The sequence below is a fragment of the Aphelocoma coerulescens genome, chromosome 6 (genome assembly GCF_041296385.1).
Source record: "Aphelocoma coerulescens isolate FSJ_1873_10779 chromosome 6, UR_Acoe_1.0, whole genome shotgun sequence".
In the NCBI taxonomy this organism is placed as follows: Eukaryota; Metazoa; Chordata; class Aves; order Passeriformes; family Corvidae; genus Aphelocoma; species Aphelocoma coerulescens.
The window spans coordinates 34,899,871-34,917,647 of NC_091020.1; the positions used below are offsets into that span (position 1 = coordinate 34,899,871).

General features: G+C 45.4%; 1 protein-coding gene across 10 annotated transcripts in view; it reads left to right on the forward strand.

The window, feature by feature from the left end:
• PTPRE (protein tyrosine phosphatase receptor type E) overlaps window positions 1-17,777 on the forward strand; it is an 87,100-nt gene that overhangs the window by 7,840 nt on the left and 61,483 nt on the right. For 2 of the 10 annotated variants that reach the window (XM_069020277.1, XM_069020276.1), the window contains exon 2: window positions 3,739-3,877. The exons of 7 other annotated variants lie outside the window; for them this stretch is intronic. Coding sequence is in view for 1 of the 3 variants with exons in the window: in XM_069020273.1 (XP_068876374.1) it covers window positions 2,453-2,460 (8 nt within the window). In the remaining 2 variants the exon portion in view is untranslated. Of the gene's footprint in view, window positions 1-2,417; window positions 2,461-3,738; window positions 3,878-17,777 lie in introns of those variants that run through there. One more of the 10 variants, XM_069020273.1, reaches the window with a different exon arrangement.

Genomic DNA, 17,777 nt, shown 5'->3' on the forward strand with positions numbered 1-17,777 from the left:
GTGGGGTGATGTGGGTTGTGATGAGGATGGAGTGGTTGGGTTTAGGTTGGTTATAGGGGTTGGTACTTCCTGCATGTGATCCTGAATCCCACAGGTGCCCCAGGAGCTGCTGGTGTCCTGTCTGTGTATTCCTGAAGGTGGGACCATGCTCTGTGAGGTTCAGACCATGTCTGCTTCCATCTTGGCATTTGCTCCTGTAATTTCTTACCTCCTCTGGTTATTTTAATGGAATTTTTTGTCCGAAAGAAAATGTAACTCTGGTGAATGAAAGTCAGTGTGATGACAGCTTGAAGCCAATGATGACAATTCCTGCTGGCAGACCCTCTGGTTTGCAGGATATTTCATAAAGGATCTGTAACTATTTCTTCACCAAGAGCTGTAATTCCTCAGCTTCAGAGCAGTTTTCACTCCTAACCCTTCCCTCACCCTGGTTACCATTTCTTTTGGTAAATTCCATCTTGACTGTCTTTTGCCCTTTAATCTTGTCATCTTTGCTGGTTGTCCTTGGAGGATTATTTTCCTTTGCATTCCTGGCCTTGGTTTCTGCTGGAATATGCTGTGGACTGCTGGAGCTGCAGTGCTGGGCTTTTCCTGAGTAGTGAAATCCTGATTTAAACAAGCCATAAATAACATTTGTACCCCGTGTTCTACAGGATTAGATGTCTCAGGTACTGAGTCTGTTTAATTTAAATTTGGGTTTCATAAGTGTCTTCAATCATGCTGCACAATGTCACTTAAAACATTTAATTATTCAATAATATTAATTGATCTGCAGCCTGTCTTTCTACTAATCTCATACAACAAAGTTTGCAAATTGCTGCTAAGAGCAAGACTGTGGTGGAACAGCTTTCAGATTGCAGCAGAAAAGCCTTTGTGTAACCACGTTAAAATGATAGATGTTTTCCCTGTTAAACACAGGGCTGGGTTTAAATGGGTTCACGTTATCATTTTGTTTGCAGATGTCAAAAGCTCATTAATTTTAAGTCAAACTCCCTACCTTGCTGCCTCAAATTGCTTTTAAATTGCACATGTGCTGATCAATCTTGAAAAGCCCAAATTAAAAACTCAGCTGAGGGCACGTTTCAAGGCCACAGATTCAACACTTAATTCTAATCTGTTCTCCACAGGCACACCTCCCACTCCAGTTCCTGGCAGAAGTGGGGGGAGAGGAAGTTGTAGAGGCTTAAATATTTCTGGGAAGGCAGAGAGGAAAGGAAACGGTGGAAACAGGGAACTATATTTAAATAATGACCTATTTACATTACGTAGTTTGAACTACTAGAAACAGCTTGTGATGTTGAGATAATTGCTGCTGTCATAATGGGGCATCTTTCAAGGAGGAACCTCAAATCCTGGGGTCAGTTTGGGGCCCCTCAAGACAGGAGAGACACTGAGGGGCTGGAGCGTGTCCAGGGCAGGGAAGGGAGCTGGGAAGGGGCTGGAGCTCCAGGAGCGGCTGAGGGAGCTGGGAAAGGGGCTCAGGCTGGAGCAAAGGAGGCTCAGGGGGGACCTTGTGGCTCTGCACAAGTCCCTGACAGGAGGGGGCAGCCGGGGGGGTCGGGCTCTGCTCCCAGGGAACAGGGACAGGAGGAGAGGGAACGGCCTCAGGCTGGGCCAGGGGAGGCTCAGGGTGGACATTTGGGGACAATTCCTTCATGGAAAGGTTTATCCAGCCCTGGCACAGCTGCAGTGATGGAGTCCCCATCCCTGGAGGGATTTCAAAGCCCTGTGGAGGTGGCACTTGGGGACATGGGGCAGCGTGGCCTTGGCAGTGCTGGGGAGTAGTTGGACCCAATGATCTTGAACCTTTCCAACCTAAACATTTCCATGATTCTGTGATTTTATTCCACTTTTAAGTCCTTCTCAATTCACCTGAGCACAGCATGACCTGGGACATGCAGAGAGCACAGCTGAGCTCTCTGCAGTCAGATTCTTCACTTTTTCCTTTTTTTTTAGTGTCTTTGAAGGGTGAACTGCCCAAGTTATTTACAAGTTCTGTGCACGTGTAACTTGAGCTGTAATTTGTCCTGAAGAAGCCTGAGAACTGCTGCACTGCATCAAACTATTTACCCTTGAAATCTGGCCTCATTTACCAGAATTTTCCGAGGAAGAACCTTGAATAATTTCCTTGGAAAATCACCGAACCCTCAAAACTTTCTCTGTGAAGAGAGTCTTACATTTCAGTTTTCAGGGATTAATACTGTGCAGGATGCTGGTGCTGACCATGTTCTTTGAGGGCAGTTTTGCTCTGTGTACTTTTACTGGAATGGGATTTAAAGATGGCCAGGCTGTCCCTGAGGTTTTTTCCCCTCATTCCGAAGGCCATCACTGGGAGCTGTAATCGGAACCAGCTCCGGAGCGTGGGAAAGGAGGAGAGGAAGGAACTGTCCTGCCAGACAGCATTTGCAGAACTGTGCCCAGCTGTCCAGGGCCTGGGGGAAGGGAGAAAGCAATGGTGGGGTAATTTCTCAGCGAGAAATGCAGTCACAGCTGTGTATTATTTTTCAGAAGTGTGGTAAATGGCTTTTAAAAATTTTTGATTTTTTTTCTGAATTGAGATATATTTGAAACTCTTAAATTCAGTGCCTTCCACCAGCTCTCCAGCTCTCCTAAAGCTGAGCATGAAACCACATCTTGTGCTGTTTTGTGTCCATCCAGCAGTGCTTTGGACACCTTTAGCCATCTTAAATGACCATGTTATTATTCAAAGATATTTTGATTCACTCTCTCTGATGAGGGAAAGGAGTTTGGGAGATAAACTGGTTGAGTTTCAGCATTGGGTAATGTACATTTCACACATTTATGTCTATACAAAGATAGAAATTGATTCTTACCACCAAAAGAAATTAATCAAAGCCAACAGAACAAGACAAAATAGAGTAAAATATTTTTAAGGTGCGATTTCTGTACAAATGGCAGCAATCCCTATGATTAGATAAAGGACATGGATGGTTTGAATAGGAATAAAGCAAGGTGGGAGTTGAGGATTTGCTTAGAAGTGAAACTTCAGGCAGTTGGTGTTGAGTTCCCGAGGGTGGAAGTGGCTTTGTTGGGAAGCAGAGGTGTTGGGAAAAGCAGGAGGAAGAGAACCATGAATTGAGGTGAGGGCTGTGGGGATGCCCATGGACCTAAAGGACAGGGTTTGCAAGGGGGGCTTGGGGGATCCCATCTGTGCTCTTCACCTTCCCAGGATAACCAGGTACAGGGAAGAATTTGGAGCTGGTGAGGGCAATGGGCTTTGAATTTCTGCTTTGAACAATGAGAGCCTGAATGCAGAGAACACCTTGCACGTGTAATTTTATGTGCATAAAAGACTTTGTCATAAAAATTGATTTTCATTGCAAGAGCTGCCCTCATTTTTTAATGACTTGAGCGTGGCTGAGCTGTAGCTTTCACTTAGTTAAACTCATTTCCCAACTGCTTTTCATTCTGAGACATGCCATGGCTTTGGTGGTGATTGTTGAAAGGTGCTTTGGCTGTGAGGATGAAACAAAAAAGGTGGATTTTTGGAGAAAGTATGAAACAAAAAAGGTGAATTTTAGAGAAAATACTGTATTTCTCTTGAGTATTTTCTCCCAGAGGTGGTACAAGCCCTTTGTTGATGTCCAGTGGGCTGCTGCTGCCTGCAGGAGCCACAAACACCAATTGTTTTGGGGAACATGACTGGCTCTGGCACTGAACACTGCAGCCATTCATGGGCGCTGCCTCCAGGGCTCACAGGAACCTTTATCCCTGCAGGGAAACTGGAATTTTCCTCGGAGACAGAAGCAACAAAGCCCAAGGGGGAAAATGAGCCCGTTCAGCAGTGATTTGTTCCATCCTGTCAAGGGCAAGGCAGGAGTGTAGGGAAGTCCCCTCTTCCCTCAGCCAAAGGCAGGTGATGGCATTTCTTGGTATTTGGGGCTGTTGGTTGTGTTTTATGGGTGTGAGGTTTATTTTTCTCTTAATCTCCCTAGGTCAGGAGGGCATGATGCTTTTGTTAAAAATTACTTGTAGTATTGGTCTTTTTATTATAATTTTATCTTAAAAATACTGTGTTAATCCTATGTGCATTGATGAATTGTATCTGTGGGATGTAAATGTGGCAAAATATTGTGATTTCAGGTAGAAAAGGAACTTCTCAAGCTGCTTTCAGCACCTCAAATCAATAATTAGAGTGATGCAGCACATAAATATCACAGGCAGCAATGCATTTGCAGAATTGGTGGCATCAGGGATTTGCTGCTTAGGGGTTTGCAGCAGTGGAGCAGGAGCTAATAAATTATCAAAGGTATTAAAGAGATCCTGTTAATTTGCAGGGCCAAAAAGAAACAGCACTCAGAAACCACAGAGGCATTTGTGTAATTTCCAGCTCTGTGTTTAAGAACTCCCATGAGAACCTCTTCAAACCACCAGGTGTTTTCTGGCTTTGTAAGTCTCCCTGGAAACATCTAAACAATTGCATCAGTCGCTGCTCTTTGATCAGAGTCTTTAAAAGCTGTAACTCTTGTTTAATTGCAACACGGGATGTTTGGCAATAGGAATTTGGGAAATAGTGGCTCCTTAAAATAGCTTCAAGCCTAAGGCATGGTAAATGTATGATTAATTCTGGTTGGATCAGGATAGTAAATAGTGGCAATCGGTAACTGTTGTAGTAAAATTAATTTGGGGGTCGTGGGGGCAGCAGTGTTGGTGTGTTTCTTTAGGTTGGGATTTTTAAAAATTTATTTTAGTTATGACCATATTTAAGTAATTGAGTGAGATTCGTGTTCATGGCAGCAATGCCCTGGTGTTTCTGGGTCCCAAAAAGGGGATTTCTCCATACAGAATCCCCATAGCCCATTTTGCTTCTGGGTTCCTTGAGAGCTCTTAATTTTACCTCATTTTTCCCAAGTCATGCCAGCAGGTATTAAACACGTTTATGCTGATGTGGCTTTCTGGAGGAAGAATGGGCAAACAAGGCATCCCTAGTTTATAAATTTCTGGGATGCTAAAATCATCTGTGTGCTCTGTTTCCAAGCAAGCAGAGTCGGGACAATGGGGAAAAGGATATTATTGGGCCTCTGGGACTCTGCTACAGCATTTTATTTTGAAATAGGCTTTAATATATCTGACCTCACACCCTGAGCAGGATAAGAAAATGCCAAGTGGATAGCTAGCTTTCCTTATTTTGGGAATGTCTCTGCTGGTGTTGTTTGAGACTGTCTTGAGTGTCTGTCCATGAGCTTTTGGCCAGGCAGGATCAAGTCTTTAAAACCTCTTGCAGATCTTCCACTTGGATCTGAATGGACGAGGAATCTTCAGAGTCCTGGATCATAGAGGGGCTTAAAATTACATCATGGCCTTGTGATCCAGAGACCCAAATCCAAATTATTTCTCCTTTCACCCTCAAATAGCATTAGCAGATTTATTCTGCAGGTGCCTGTCAAAACTGTATTTTTACTGCAGTTTGGTGTTAACTGGGTGCCCTGGAGCAGGCAGGGATCCCTTGCTGCAGCCTGAAGGAAAGCACTTGAATTTCACTCCATTCTGGGTTTAATTGAACAGATTTGGGGCATTTTCCGAGGTTGTTTTTCCAGGAGAAGGAGCAGCTTTCGTGCTGGGAATGCTGAGCAGTGGTTCCTATGTGTGTGTGTGGGCTGTGTCTGGGCCCTGTTACGCCTCATTTTCGGCTCATCTCTTTGGGGGAGACCTTCTGGCCATTGATGTCTTCAATAACATTTTTACTGGGAGCATTTAAAAGAAAAATTCTGCTGGTTCTCATTTTCCTGTCCTGATGTTTCTGCAGAACAAATGGAACAAATGTGTTGCATATTCGTGCTGAGTTGACCTCAGTTGCCCGTGGCCCACGAGGACCTGCCAGGAGCCAACTGAGGCTGTGCAGGCTCGATTTCAGCAAGACTTGTGCTGATCTTGGGATAAAATATTTACTCTGTTGTGAAATAATTCATGGTATTGGGAATATACCAGTTATGTGTAAGGATGTGGAGCTGCTGGAGCAAGTCCAGAGGCGGCCACGGAGCTGCTCCGATGGCTGGAGCTGCTCTGGAGCCAGGCTGGGAGAGCTGGGGGTGCTCACCTGGAGAAGAAATAGCTCCAGGGAGAGCTCAGAGCCCCTTGCAGGCCATAAAGGGGCTCCAGGAGAGCTGGAGAGGGACTGGGGACAAGGCATGGAGGGACAGGACACAGGGAATGGCTTCCCAGTGCCAGAGGGTAGGGATGGATGGGATACTAGGAGGGAATTCCTGGCTGGGAGGGTGGGGAGGCCCTGGCACAGGGTGCCCAGAGCAGCTGTGGCTGCCCAAAAGCAGCCAAGGCCTTTCTGAGCTGATGGATTCCCAGCTCTGTGTTGTTTAGAGCTGAATCCATCTGTGTAGGCACATCTGACCACCAGTTTTTGAGGGAAGAGTTCATCTGAAAGATGGGCTCTGTTATTTGAGCCTTTTAGAAGCAACCAAGTCACAGAGGGTGTTTTCATGGAAAAACAGAGCCTGTGCCAAAAGCTGGGCATATCTCTCCACTATTTAAGGAGTGGGAGCAACTGGAGCAGCAGAAGAGCCAATGGAGAGTCCAGTTTGCATCTTGACTTTAAACCCCTGTCGTTCATGGACTTCTCTCTGTAAAAATGTCTAATGCACTGGAAGTCCTGGTAGTCCGGAGGGGACAGGAATCACTGTCCTGGTTGTCATCCTCAGCCCTGAGCAACTCCTGGAGCTCTCTGAAGATTTACCCGTGTCCATTCTGTGTTTCAGCTTGGAGCTGTACAGCTCCTTCCTTGTCAGAATTCGCAGAACAGTGAGAGTCTTGTATTTTTTTAAGGAGTTTTATCTATTTTTGTTTCACCCTCCCACTGGTGGTTTTTGTTTTGCATCTGGATTTCTGGCTGTTTATCCAGCCTTTGAACAGGAACTCCTGGAGCCAGCAGTAATAATGACTTAAGGAGGAATGGAGTTCACCATTTCTTTTTGGATCATTGTACTGAAGAATAGCTGAAATAAGTAAAAACTGATAAAGGTCGGAGTTTTCATCTCCCACATTAGACAAACAGTGGTTCTGGCTTCTGCAGGAAGGTCTTAGGGTAGCAGCATCCAAGCAAAGAGGTCAAATCCCTGTAAGACACATCCAGAGTCTTCAAATGAAGGAAACTTTATGTAAATGCAAACAAGAAATGCTCCCTGAGAGCAGTAACTTTTAATTCATCCCCTCAGTGTTACAGAGAACAAACTTGGAACCGATCTCTGTTCATTGAAGCATCCCTGTGAGTCTCTGGAGGATGCTGGCCTCCTGCCTGTGCACTTCTCCAAGGAAGAGTCCTCTCCAGTCGGATGAAAATGTGAAGTTGGGAGGCAGAGAAACAGTTTATTCACATCATATTAATCCTAAAAAATGAAGAAAAGGCTGTAGGTGAACTCGGCATCACAGCACTTTTATAATGAACATTGACAATTGTGGGGGGAAGTCAATCTCCTGTACATCATAAATGACAAAACAGCTCCTTGGATCTTGCTGGTGGATCCTGGAATGCAATGGTTGGGGCTGAGGAAAGGCTGCCTGGGATGGAGATGAGGGCCATACTCAAATGTTTCCTGCTGTTGAGGTGTGTGATTGTGAGAAAACTCCCTGTGATAAAACTCAGTCCCTCAGAAAGGAGAGATTGTGTGTGCTTATCTGGAAGTTACCTTTCCTCCATGCTGATAACGTTCTGAGGAGACTAAAAATAGAAATTGCCATCCCCAGCCTGGTGTTATCGCTTTGGGAACAGGTTTTCTATGGCTCCAGCTGATGGAAAAATGTATTCCTTTTATAATACTGAATACAATCTGTGGTGTTGGGGAAGTAGAGTTGCATTATATGGCATGTGGCAGGGGGAATTGAAGGAAATAACTTGTTCAGTCTCATCAGTATATGTGGATCCTGGGCTGCAGCAGGGTGGGAATGGGGGGTTGGTGCTTCTGTTCCCATCACACTGGGCTAAATTATTGCAAAGCCCATGCAATCCTTGAGCTCCAGGTGGGATGAGAGCAGGACCTGCCGTTCCCTGGCTCCATGAGCAGCGGCCTCACTCATCCCAGTCTTTCTGCTCTGTCCATCTTCCCCTTTTTCTCCAAGGGGCCACGATGGGACAGAGATTTTTGGCCAGGAGAAGTTAAAAACTAACCAGAGGAAGCAGACAAAGGCTGAAATAAATGAACTCGTGCTGATGTCATTTCATCTGTCTGTTGAAGGCTGTTGTGGTTATGTCAGTGTCTTCTTCCAGAAGAATTTTTCTTCTTCCAAAAATAGTTCATAGGTTTCTGCCTGTTCTCAGCTTCTTGTTCATGCCCCTGAGCTGCCACTCTGCTGGCTGTAAATCCCATCAGGGAAATGTTTCCTTCTGCAGAGCTTTTGCCTTCCTAATTTAAAAATGAATTTATTTATTTATTTTAACCCAGATATTTTCCTGGCCTGGCCTGCAAACACTGATGCAGGGTGGCTCAGGGAGTTCTCAGCTATGGAGGGAGGGGAGGGGAGGGGACAAGAGAGGAAGGTTGGAAAACAGAAATCCTTTGATCTTGGAGATTGTTTTTGTGCTGCTTGTATTCCTGCACGTGCTGCACCCTTGTTTTCCCACTGCTGTGAGCTGTGCCTGCTTTGTGTGATGTGAAAAGAACATTTCCCTAATGGCTGTGGGGTGTTTTAGACAGCTCTGGATTGGTTATGGGGTGTTTTAGGTGGTTATGAGGTGTTTTAGATGGCTTTTAGGTGGCATTGGGGTGTTTTAGATGACTTTGGGGTGTTCTAGATGGCTTTCGTGTGGACGTGGTGTGTTTTTAGCTGTTTATGGGGTGTTTTAGATGCCTATTGGCTGTTTTAGATGCCTTTTGGATGGCTGTGGGGTGCTTTAGATGGCTTTGGGGGTGGCTTTGGTGTGGTTTAGATTGTTATGAGGTGGCTGCTGAGTGTTTTAGATTGCTGTGAGGTGGTTTGGATGGTTATGGGGTGTCTGTGGGGTGTTTTAGATTGTTACAAGGTGGCTGTTTGGTGTTTTAGGTGATTAAGGGGTATTTTAGATGGTTATGAGGTAGCTGTTAGGTGTTTCAGGCGGCTGTGGGATCTTTCAGATGGCTTTGGGGTGCTGTGGAGGAGTTTAGATGGTTATGGGATTGCCATGGGTGGTTTAGATGGCTGTGGGGTGGTTTAGATGGTCATGAGGTGGTTTAGATGGTTGTGGGATTGCCATGGGTGGTTTAGATGGCTGTGGGGTGGTTTAGATGGTTGTGGGATTGCCAGGGGTGGTTTAGATGGCTGTGGGGTGGTTTAGATGGTCATGAGGTGGTTTAGATGGTTGTGGGATTGCCAGGGGTGGTTTAGATGGTCATGAGGTGGTTTAGATGGTTGTGGGATTGCCATGGGTGGTTTAGATGGCTGTGGGGTGGTTTAGATGGTCATGAGGTGGTTTAGATGGTTGTGGGATTGCCATGGGTGGTTTAGATGGCTGTGGGGTGGTTTAGATGGTCATGAGGTGGTTTAGATGGTTGTGGGATTGCCATGGGTGGTTTAGATGGCTGCATTGCAAATGGTGGCCGTGTCTCTGTAGGTACCACATGAAGACAGGAGTTCAGAAATAGAGCAAGAAGAATAAAATCCCATTATTGCTGAGTCAGTGGGGGACCCAGTGCGGAGAGCTCTGCCTGGGAGGGCACAGAGGCTGGGAAGGAGCCGTGCCAGGGCCAGCAGTACCCTTGGGCAGAGGGACTGGCATTGCCCAAACCCCACATCCTGACGGGAATTTGTTGCTTTCCCTGGATATCCCATTTAAGAGCAGGGAGCTTGTCCTGTTTGTGCCCCTTGTGTCCCAAGGGAGCTGCCTTGGTCTCAGGATCCTTTCAGAGTGACAGTGTCACCAAACCCCAACTTTATTTCCAGACATTTGAAGTTGTTTCCAAGATGTTTCATGCCACAGATTGGTGCAGAGCTGTGTCATCAAGTTTTTCTCCTGTTTATTTATTAAATAACTATTGAAAACTCCTCATCAACAAATACATCTTGACTATTTAAAGGAAAAAAAATCTGTCCTCTGTGCACATCTCCTGTTACCCTCTCCAGAATTCCAGTTCCTCTTCTGATCCAGAGGCAAGTCCAGAGCTCCTAGAGCAGAACCCGAAAATGTTTGTTGCAAGCACACATCCCTTGTTAAGCAGTACTTACATAAAACATGCTGACACCACTTTGGGGAGATTGAGTAGGATGCTTTCTCAGCTGTTGAAATTTGCACATGAGATGGAAGATGTTTTCATTAAAAGAAGGGTTAGCTGAATATTTTTTTCCCATTTATTCCCATGTGTCAAAATCAAAGCAGAGTTTCTCCAGGCATTTTGCCCATTTCTGGTTTTTTTTCCCTGTTCCTCTTGTTCAGTTGTTTGGATTCTTTCCCTCAAGGTTGGGATTTTTATGTATTTTTTTCTCGTAGCGGAGGAATTCAGTTATTTAAGGAGGCAAATACATATTAAAATGCTTTTTAGACAGAAATAAACACTATGACTGGGTTTAGCTTCCTGTTTATTTTTGGTAGCATTTGTAAATTCATTCTGGAATTTATTGGATAGGCAACGGTGAACTGGGGACAGGCAGAGGGAAACCAGGGAGGTTTTCCCAGTAATGTCCTCCTGCTGTAGAACAGCAGTGAAAAAGATCACAGCAATAAAGTTATTTTAGCTGTGCACATTCTCCTTCCTTGTGACTTCTCTAATCTGAGGCCATTCCTGTGATAACATTTTCACTACGTGGTTACTTAGTTGATTTTTTGAGCTGCATTTCAAAAGCCTCCTGTCAAGGAGGAGAACTCCAACTTTCCTAATCCGTATTGAAATGACTTCTTAAAAGCCTAAAATGGAATCTTATCTCTTCTTTCCCCCTGCAGTGAGAAGAAACGTTCCCTTTGTCATTCCTTTATTTTTATTTGCTCTGTGAGGGCGCGAGCGCCTCTGGCCACTGAGAAAGTGGAGCAAAAGCTTTTTTTAGCAACTAGAGCAGAATTTTCATAATAAACCTGATCTCGTGCAGTTTCCGAGCTCCTCTGGGGAGAAGGGAGGGAAGGAAGCTGGAATTAGGGAGGGTTATAAGCAATGGAACTTCAAGGATCCTCATTCTAAAAACTCTCCGCGGATTTGTCACCGCTGCCTGGATTAGAGGGCCCTTTAATTTGCTTTTAATTAAAACGATTTTCGTTTATTCTGTGCCTTCTTCAGAGGTCCCAAGGCACCTCACAAACTTGTGATGCTGTGTATGAAATGCAGAATGCATATTCATGTGGTGCTGAGATTTCACGTGGAAGCTGAGGATGAAGGAGAGTTTACCCTCAGTTTTCTTTTTTCTTTTAGAGCCTCAGATCCCAGTTCCAGAGCAGCTTTTCAAGCACTGTTGTTGTACACGTTTGCTCTTAATGAGTTGTAGTCCAAAGTGTAAACATTGACCTTCCATAAATAGCTTATCTGGATGCTATATTTAAATAGCCAGGGCTTTGTTTTTGCAACCTCATTCAGTCAGAGAGAAGGAAAAAAAAAAAAAAGTCATGGAAATACCTTTTTTTTGACTTTTTTTTGAAAAGGAACTACACCTATTGCAGAAAACTCCCAAAGGAAATGATGGATTAAAATGGAAAGTGCTGCATAGCTTGGAAGTATAGTTAGGTTATGTAAATTTTCTTTTAAATAGCTGATCTTAATACAGTGTAAATACTAAAAAATTCAGAAAACCCTTTCCTAAAGAGGACTGTCCTACAATTTATTTGTGTACCCCGCAATGACTACTAATGAGGAGAACAAATAGGCCGTTTTCCCCTATTTTAAGTGACTTTTGTGATGCTTTCTTTCTTTTTGGTTATTTGCTGAGGCATTAAACCCTGGATCAGCACAGAAACCTGAGGAATCCAAGGAATAATGTGGATAATGTAGTTTCAGGGATGAATTTGATGTCCCAGCTGAGGTGGCAGAGACAGTGCTGGGACAGGGGAGCAACAGAGAGGGGGAGGCTGGCAGGAGCAAGGAATTTTTCCAGAGCCTTGAAAAGTTGTTACACTGGTTCTTGTTTTGGGAGAGGCACAAACTGTACTAGAGGAGATGCTGAGGTTTTTTTCATGCTCTTGCGAGGTGGGGGTTGGTCTCTTCTCCCAAGGAACAAGGGACAGGGCAAGAGGAAATGACCTCAAGTTGTGCCAGGGGAGGTTCAGGTTGGATATCTGGGAAAATTCCTTCATGGAAAGGGTTGTGCAGCCCTGGCAGTGGTGGAGTCCCCATCCGTGGAGGGATTTAAAAGCCCTGAGGATGTGACACTTGGGGACATGGGGCAGTGTGGCCTTGGGGGCCACAGTTGCACTTGATGATTGTGGAGGGTTTTTCCAACTTAAACAATTCCATGATTCTGTGAGTTTGGACAGCTCTGATTTAGGGGTGGCACATTTTATAAGGGCTCCCTCCCCCCCAGTCTGCTGAAGGTAGAATATCCCCATGTGCTTTCAGGCAGTGGTAAAAATTCAGGGACTGTGCCATGAGTTTTTAATATCTGATATTTAAGAGGGAAAACCAGAACAAAGTCCTTCAGAACAACATAAAGATGGTTATTTCCTAATACAGTCTTGAAAAAATGGGTCTTCTGCTCTCAGAGAAGAAAACCTGAAGCTTTTGCTTGCTTACAGAGCGTCCAAAATTTCCCTGTTCGAATTTGGGGAAGCAGAATGCCCTTTTTGAGGATGTCACACCAGAACTGTGAGCAGCATATTTTCCCATAATACTCTTTTTGTTCCCTAAATGAATGCAGCAGTGTTTGCTCCTACGGAGGAGCTGCTCATGAAGAGTTCACAGAAGTTGCTCGGATCCTTGGAGGGGGCACAGGGCTGTGCTCAGCACTTGCAGAGCATGAGATTTTGGGTGTTTTTGGGAATTCAACTTTGAAATCCCAAATCTTTGCATGGGCAGGGATACCTTCCATGATCCCAGGTTGCTCCAAGCCCTGTCCTGCCTGGCCTTGGACACTTCCAGGGATGGGGCAGCACTTGAGTGTTTCAATTTGAGGCATTTGGGTTGGTTTGTTTTCCTTCCGCCCTTGTTTCCCAAACCCGGTGCCCGTCTCTTGCTCTACAATCAAAGCCATGAGGTCTCAGTGTTATTTTCTTCTAAAACTGATCAGGTGGAGGCTGTTTGGGACATCATCAGTGAGACACATAAAGCAAAGTGTCTCCTGAGGGCAGGTATTCCTTCTTCTCCCTGCTCTGTCCTGTCCTGGAGCAGATTCCTGATGGCTGGATCTTTCTTCAGGGCTGGAGTGGATTTTTTCCAGTGAGAAGCTGCTTGCAGACTTTGGCCTGAGAATCCATGGATTTCTGTTTTGTAGAAATACTTTAGGCTGTAGGAAAACTGTATATTCAAAGTACAAGTAAAGCTGGGCAGGCCTTTCATGCCTTTATTTTTTTTCTTATTTTTAGTGGACTCTTACCCTGAGTAAAAATTAAAAAGATGGTTATAACCATCTTATGGAACCACTGTGCTCTGTAAATATTAATAAGTGACTGGTTTAGGGCTGTGTTCATCTGAGACCAAGGAACGTGCTGCTCAGGGTGATTCTTGTGGAATTTGAGGTCGTTGGGATGATGGAGTTGGCAGCAGCCATCCACACCCAGCTTTATTAAGAGCCAATTTTAAGCCTTTGTGCTGAAAACCCACAACAGTTGGGTGTTCGAAATGACTTTTAAGCCATCTGTGTTGCATCTCTGTGTTCCATTGTTTCATCCCAGCCCAGATGTTGGGAAATGACTGACAGGAGTTGGAACTCCAGTACAAATTGCTATTCTCTTGGAAATGAGGATTTTGTCAAGTTCTGGCTCTGAGGAGGTTGGGTGAAATGGGCTTCCTAGAGGAACATCAAACACCACGGTTTGCAGCTGAGTGAGACCCCAAAAGCTGTGTGAGAACCCTCTGCTCTCCATCCCTTTCGTGGTGCTACCACCCTGTGGTATCAGGGTGAATTAGGATCTCCAGGAAAATGGGATTTGTGTTGTGTTGCTGCCCATGGAGTGGTGTCAGCATCAGATGGAAATCCCATGGATGAGTCAGATCCTGCTGTCCTGATGTGCAGCTTCAGGACACGAGAAGTTCCTGTAAATTATCCAGCCTTGGTAACACCTTCCCAGGCTTCCCCAGACCATTGTTCCCTGGAGCACTGACGTGTTATGAAGGTGAGGGAGAGGGACATGGAGGGGAGATTCCCAGGATAACCCAGGAGGGGTTTGGCCAGCTCAGGTCTGGAGCAGCCTCACCTCTTGCTGCCCTCAGGAGCTCTTCTGTGGGTTTATCTGAAGCTGGAGGTGCAGCGAGTGCCTCAATGTTGTCATTCCAGTCGTACGTGAAAGGAAGTTCCTTAATGAGCATGGAGCAAAAGTAATTTTCATAATTACTGTTCTAAAACACACTCATGAAATACTGATGAATTTGCTTGACATTTCCTGGAAAACCTGCACTGAGGCCCAGCTTTCCGCAGAAGATTGGCCCAGGTGGTGTCCAGAGCTCATTGCCAAGCTCAGCTTTGCTGTGATCAGTTTTAAAATCACTTGGAATGTTTCTTGCAGGGTGCACAGCCTTTCTGGTAGAAGCAATTAATTAATGTCAGATGGAAAAGGGGGCTTAAAAAAACCTTTGGGGGCACAAATAAACTGGATCCAAGCATTCATTTACTTATTTTATTTTTTGAGGCGAGGCTGTGGACCCTTTTCATGCATGTTTGGGATGTAATTGCACTCCTGCCAGGGAGCATCCAGGCTGAGCTGTTTGCATTTCTGCTGCCCTGAGGTGTGGTGGCATTTGCAAGTTCATCTCCCTCGAGTGCTTGAGGCAAATGGTCAAAACATCAGCAATTGCAGTCTGCTGGAATAACTGAGGCTTGTAAAGCTTTTTATATTCATCAAGAAGCAATTTCTCTTGGGGCTTTTTGAAGATTCAGTACAAGGGCTGGATGTTGGTTAACACAGTCCTGAGTTTGTATTCTGTGTGCATCCCAAACATCCTAACAAACATCCTTAGGACATCAAAACCCTGGAAAACATGCAAAGCCTGACCTCTGAACACAGTGTTTTCTTCCTGTTTACGTTGGCCCGGGCCCTTACAGAATGATTCATTTTGTTGTGCAGACAATTACCAAACAAGTTCACATCTGTGGAAGCTGTGTGAGGTAGATATTGGAACCTGGCACGGTTCTGCAGGTTCCTGACCTTCCAGGAGCTCATTCAGGACTTTGGTGTGATAACATCATCTTACCACTGCTGACAAGGGCAGTCAAGACGAAATGTCTGTGCTGTAGCAGGGAGCAAACTCTGCAGCCAGATTTGCCCAGCAGCTGCTCCTCATTTAATCCAGACAAACACGAGAGTGGAGGTCTTTGCACATCCTTTTCCAGCGGATGCTGTTGAGCCCAGCTGCCCGAGCAGCACCTTCGGCTGAGGGGCCGGAGTGCTCGCTCAGCTCGCTGGCAGATGGCTCCGCTTTGGGAGCAGTTGCTGTGCTGGAGGGCAGGGATGCTCTGCACAGGGACATCCAAAAGCCTCCTGGGGCTGACCAGAGCCAAATCCAAGGGCGTGAGGATGTGAAATACAACCTGGAGGAGAAGGGTGGGGGCTGAGCTGGGGAGGAAAGTCATGGAGAACACCAAACTGAGCTCTAGCCCAAAGTGCAGAACAAAAAACTGGTTCTGTGAGGGCACATTGCAACAGGATTTATGGAGGGAAGAAAATTCCCTGGGAGGGTGGTGTGCAGGAGCCTGGGGGCTGCAGCATCCTCTCCTCAGAACCCCCAGCACACATCCCTCAGCCTGGAGCTCAGCCCTGCTTCCAGCAGGAGGGTGGGCAGGATGATCCCAAAGACTCTTCTCAGCCTCTCTTATTCTGTCTCACAGAGCACTTCAGTTCACCTAAAATCCTCTCCAGGAAGCTCTACATGAAATGAAGTGACTTGTTACTGCTAATTGTGAATTAAGGACAAAAAAGAGTCATCAGGAATGACTTAGGAAGGGAACTCATCTGTGTGCAACTCCAGCTGCACTTGGGCACATACAGCGTTACTCCAAAATGCTGGAGGCCCTGACACTTCTTGCCATCAATCTGCGTACTTTGTGCATTGTTTTTAATAATTATCATTATTCTAAGCAAATGTTTGGCATTTCTGCTCAGAGGCTGTATTGGCAGAATAGTGGGGCTGCTCACAGCAGGGTTTGTGCTGTTCTGGGGGAGTTCAGTGCCTTAAAACATCCTGTGCTTACAGTCGGTCACTGGATTATACTTTCAGTTAATTCTCATGAAGTAGCTGTGCTTTTATGCTTCTGTTTTACCCTTGCTGGTGCAGAATGGGAAATCCAACCAATTCTGTTGATTCAGAGGAAAGTAAAATTTTACATTTATGTAATGTTTAAATTATCAGTGCTTAGACTGTAGGGCGAAGGGAGAGCTCAGTTTAAACATGACAAGGGTTGTTTTCCTGTAATGGAAATCTGATCCATAGACTGAGTGAAGTAAAAGCATCTCTACAGTCCATAGTTTAGGAATTTAAAGAAAAAACTCCATTTTGGTCAAGTCAGTACAGTTATGTCTTAAAATACCCACTTTTGTGGGTTTAGTGGTGCATTTGGCTGAGCATTCACCAATTAAATCTCAGGTAAAAGCTGTGTGTGTAATGATTTTGTTCAGATCTTTTTGTTGGAGCAGGGAAGGGTTCCCCTTTGCAGAACAGAAACCTCTGCAGGTATCAGGTACTGACAGAAAATATCTTGAGGGTTGGATCCTCCTAGAAGGAAAAGGTTGGGAAGCTGCACAGAAAGTTATGCAGATTAATTTCAAATTCTGCTTTGCTGGGGGAATCCTGCTGGCTTAGGAATGCTGATGGATGAATCACTGGAAAAGCTCCTCTGGCCTCTTTTGGGCAATACTTAGGGAAATGTTTCTGTGCCAGTGCAGGGAGGTGTGGGGACACCGTGGGCTCAGCCACAGCTCTCAGCATCAGCCACCTCCCCTGGGTGCAGGATGTGGTTCAGCTGAGCACCAAAACCTCAGCATTTGGGTCAGAAATCCCCTGCTGGTCTGACAGCCCCGCCTGGGGCCCTCCTGGCTCTGAGCTGTGCCTGCACTTTGCACAGGGTTTGGGGTTCTGGAGGTTCAGGAGGGATGGGCAGAGATCCTGTTCAGAGCCAGCAAATTCTTCTCAAATCTGCTGAGCTTAGGCTGGGCTTGATGATCTCAAAGGTCTTTTCCAGCCTTGTTCATTCTGTGATTCTGTGACCAGTTCTGTGGCATCCTCCTCAATTTCACCAGTTTGCGTTGCTTGGGATTGTGTGGGGTGAGATCCTTCCCTGGAATCTCATCAGGAATGGTCACTTGGACCAAACTGAGTGTCTTTAAACCTCCCTGTTTATCCTTTTCCCAGCCCCCTGAAGGGTGGCATTTCTTTTATTTCTGTTGTCCAGGAGCCAGCACAGCTCCTTGTGAAGCACCACTGTGAAAACCAGTGAGTGTTGGGGCAGAAAGATTAAAGGGCAGGAAAAGGGATGTATCTGCTCTCAGCTCTCCACCCGTGTCCCATGGTTAAAATACCAAGAAGTCAAGAACTTCAGTTTTATATTTTCTAAAAATGATATTTTGGATGTGTCCTCCATCACAGCACCATTTATAGTGGTTACAGTTTGGGAAATAAGGAGAAAACCCCCCAGTGTCTTGCTGTTCCACATAAATTAATTCTTTTTTTTGTCCTTACTCCTGAAGCAGAAGTTTTGCTTTACTACTGAAG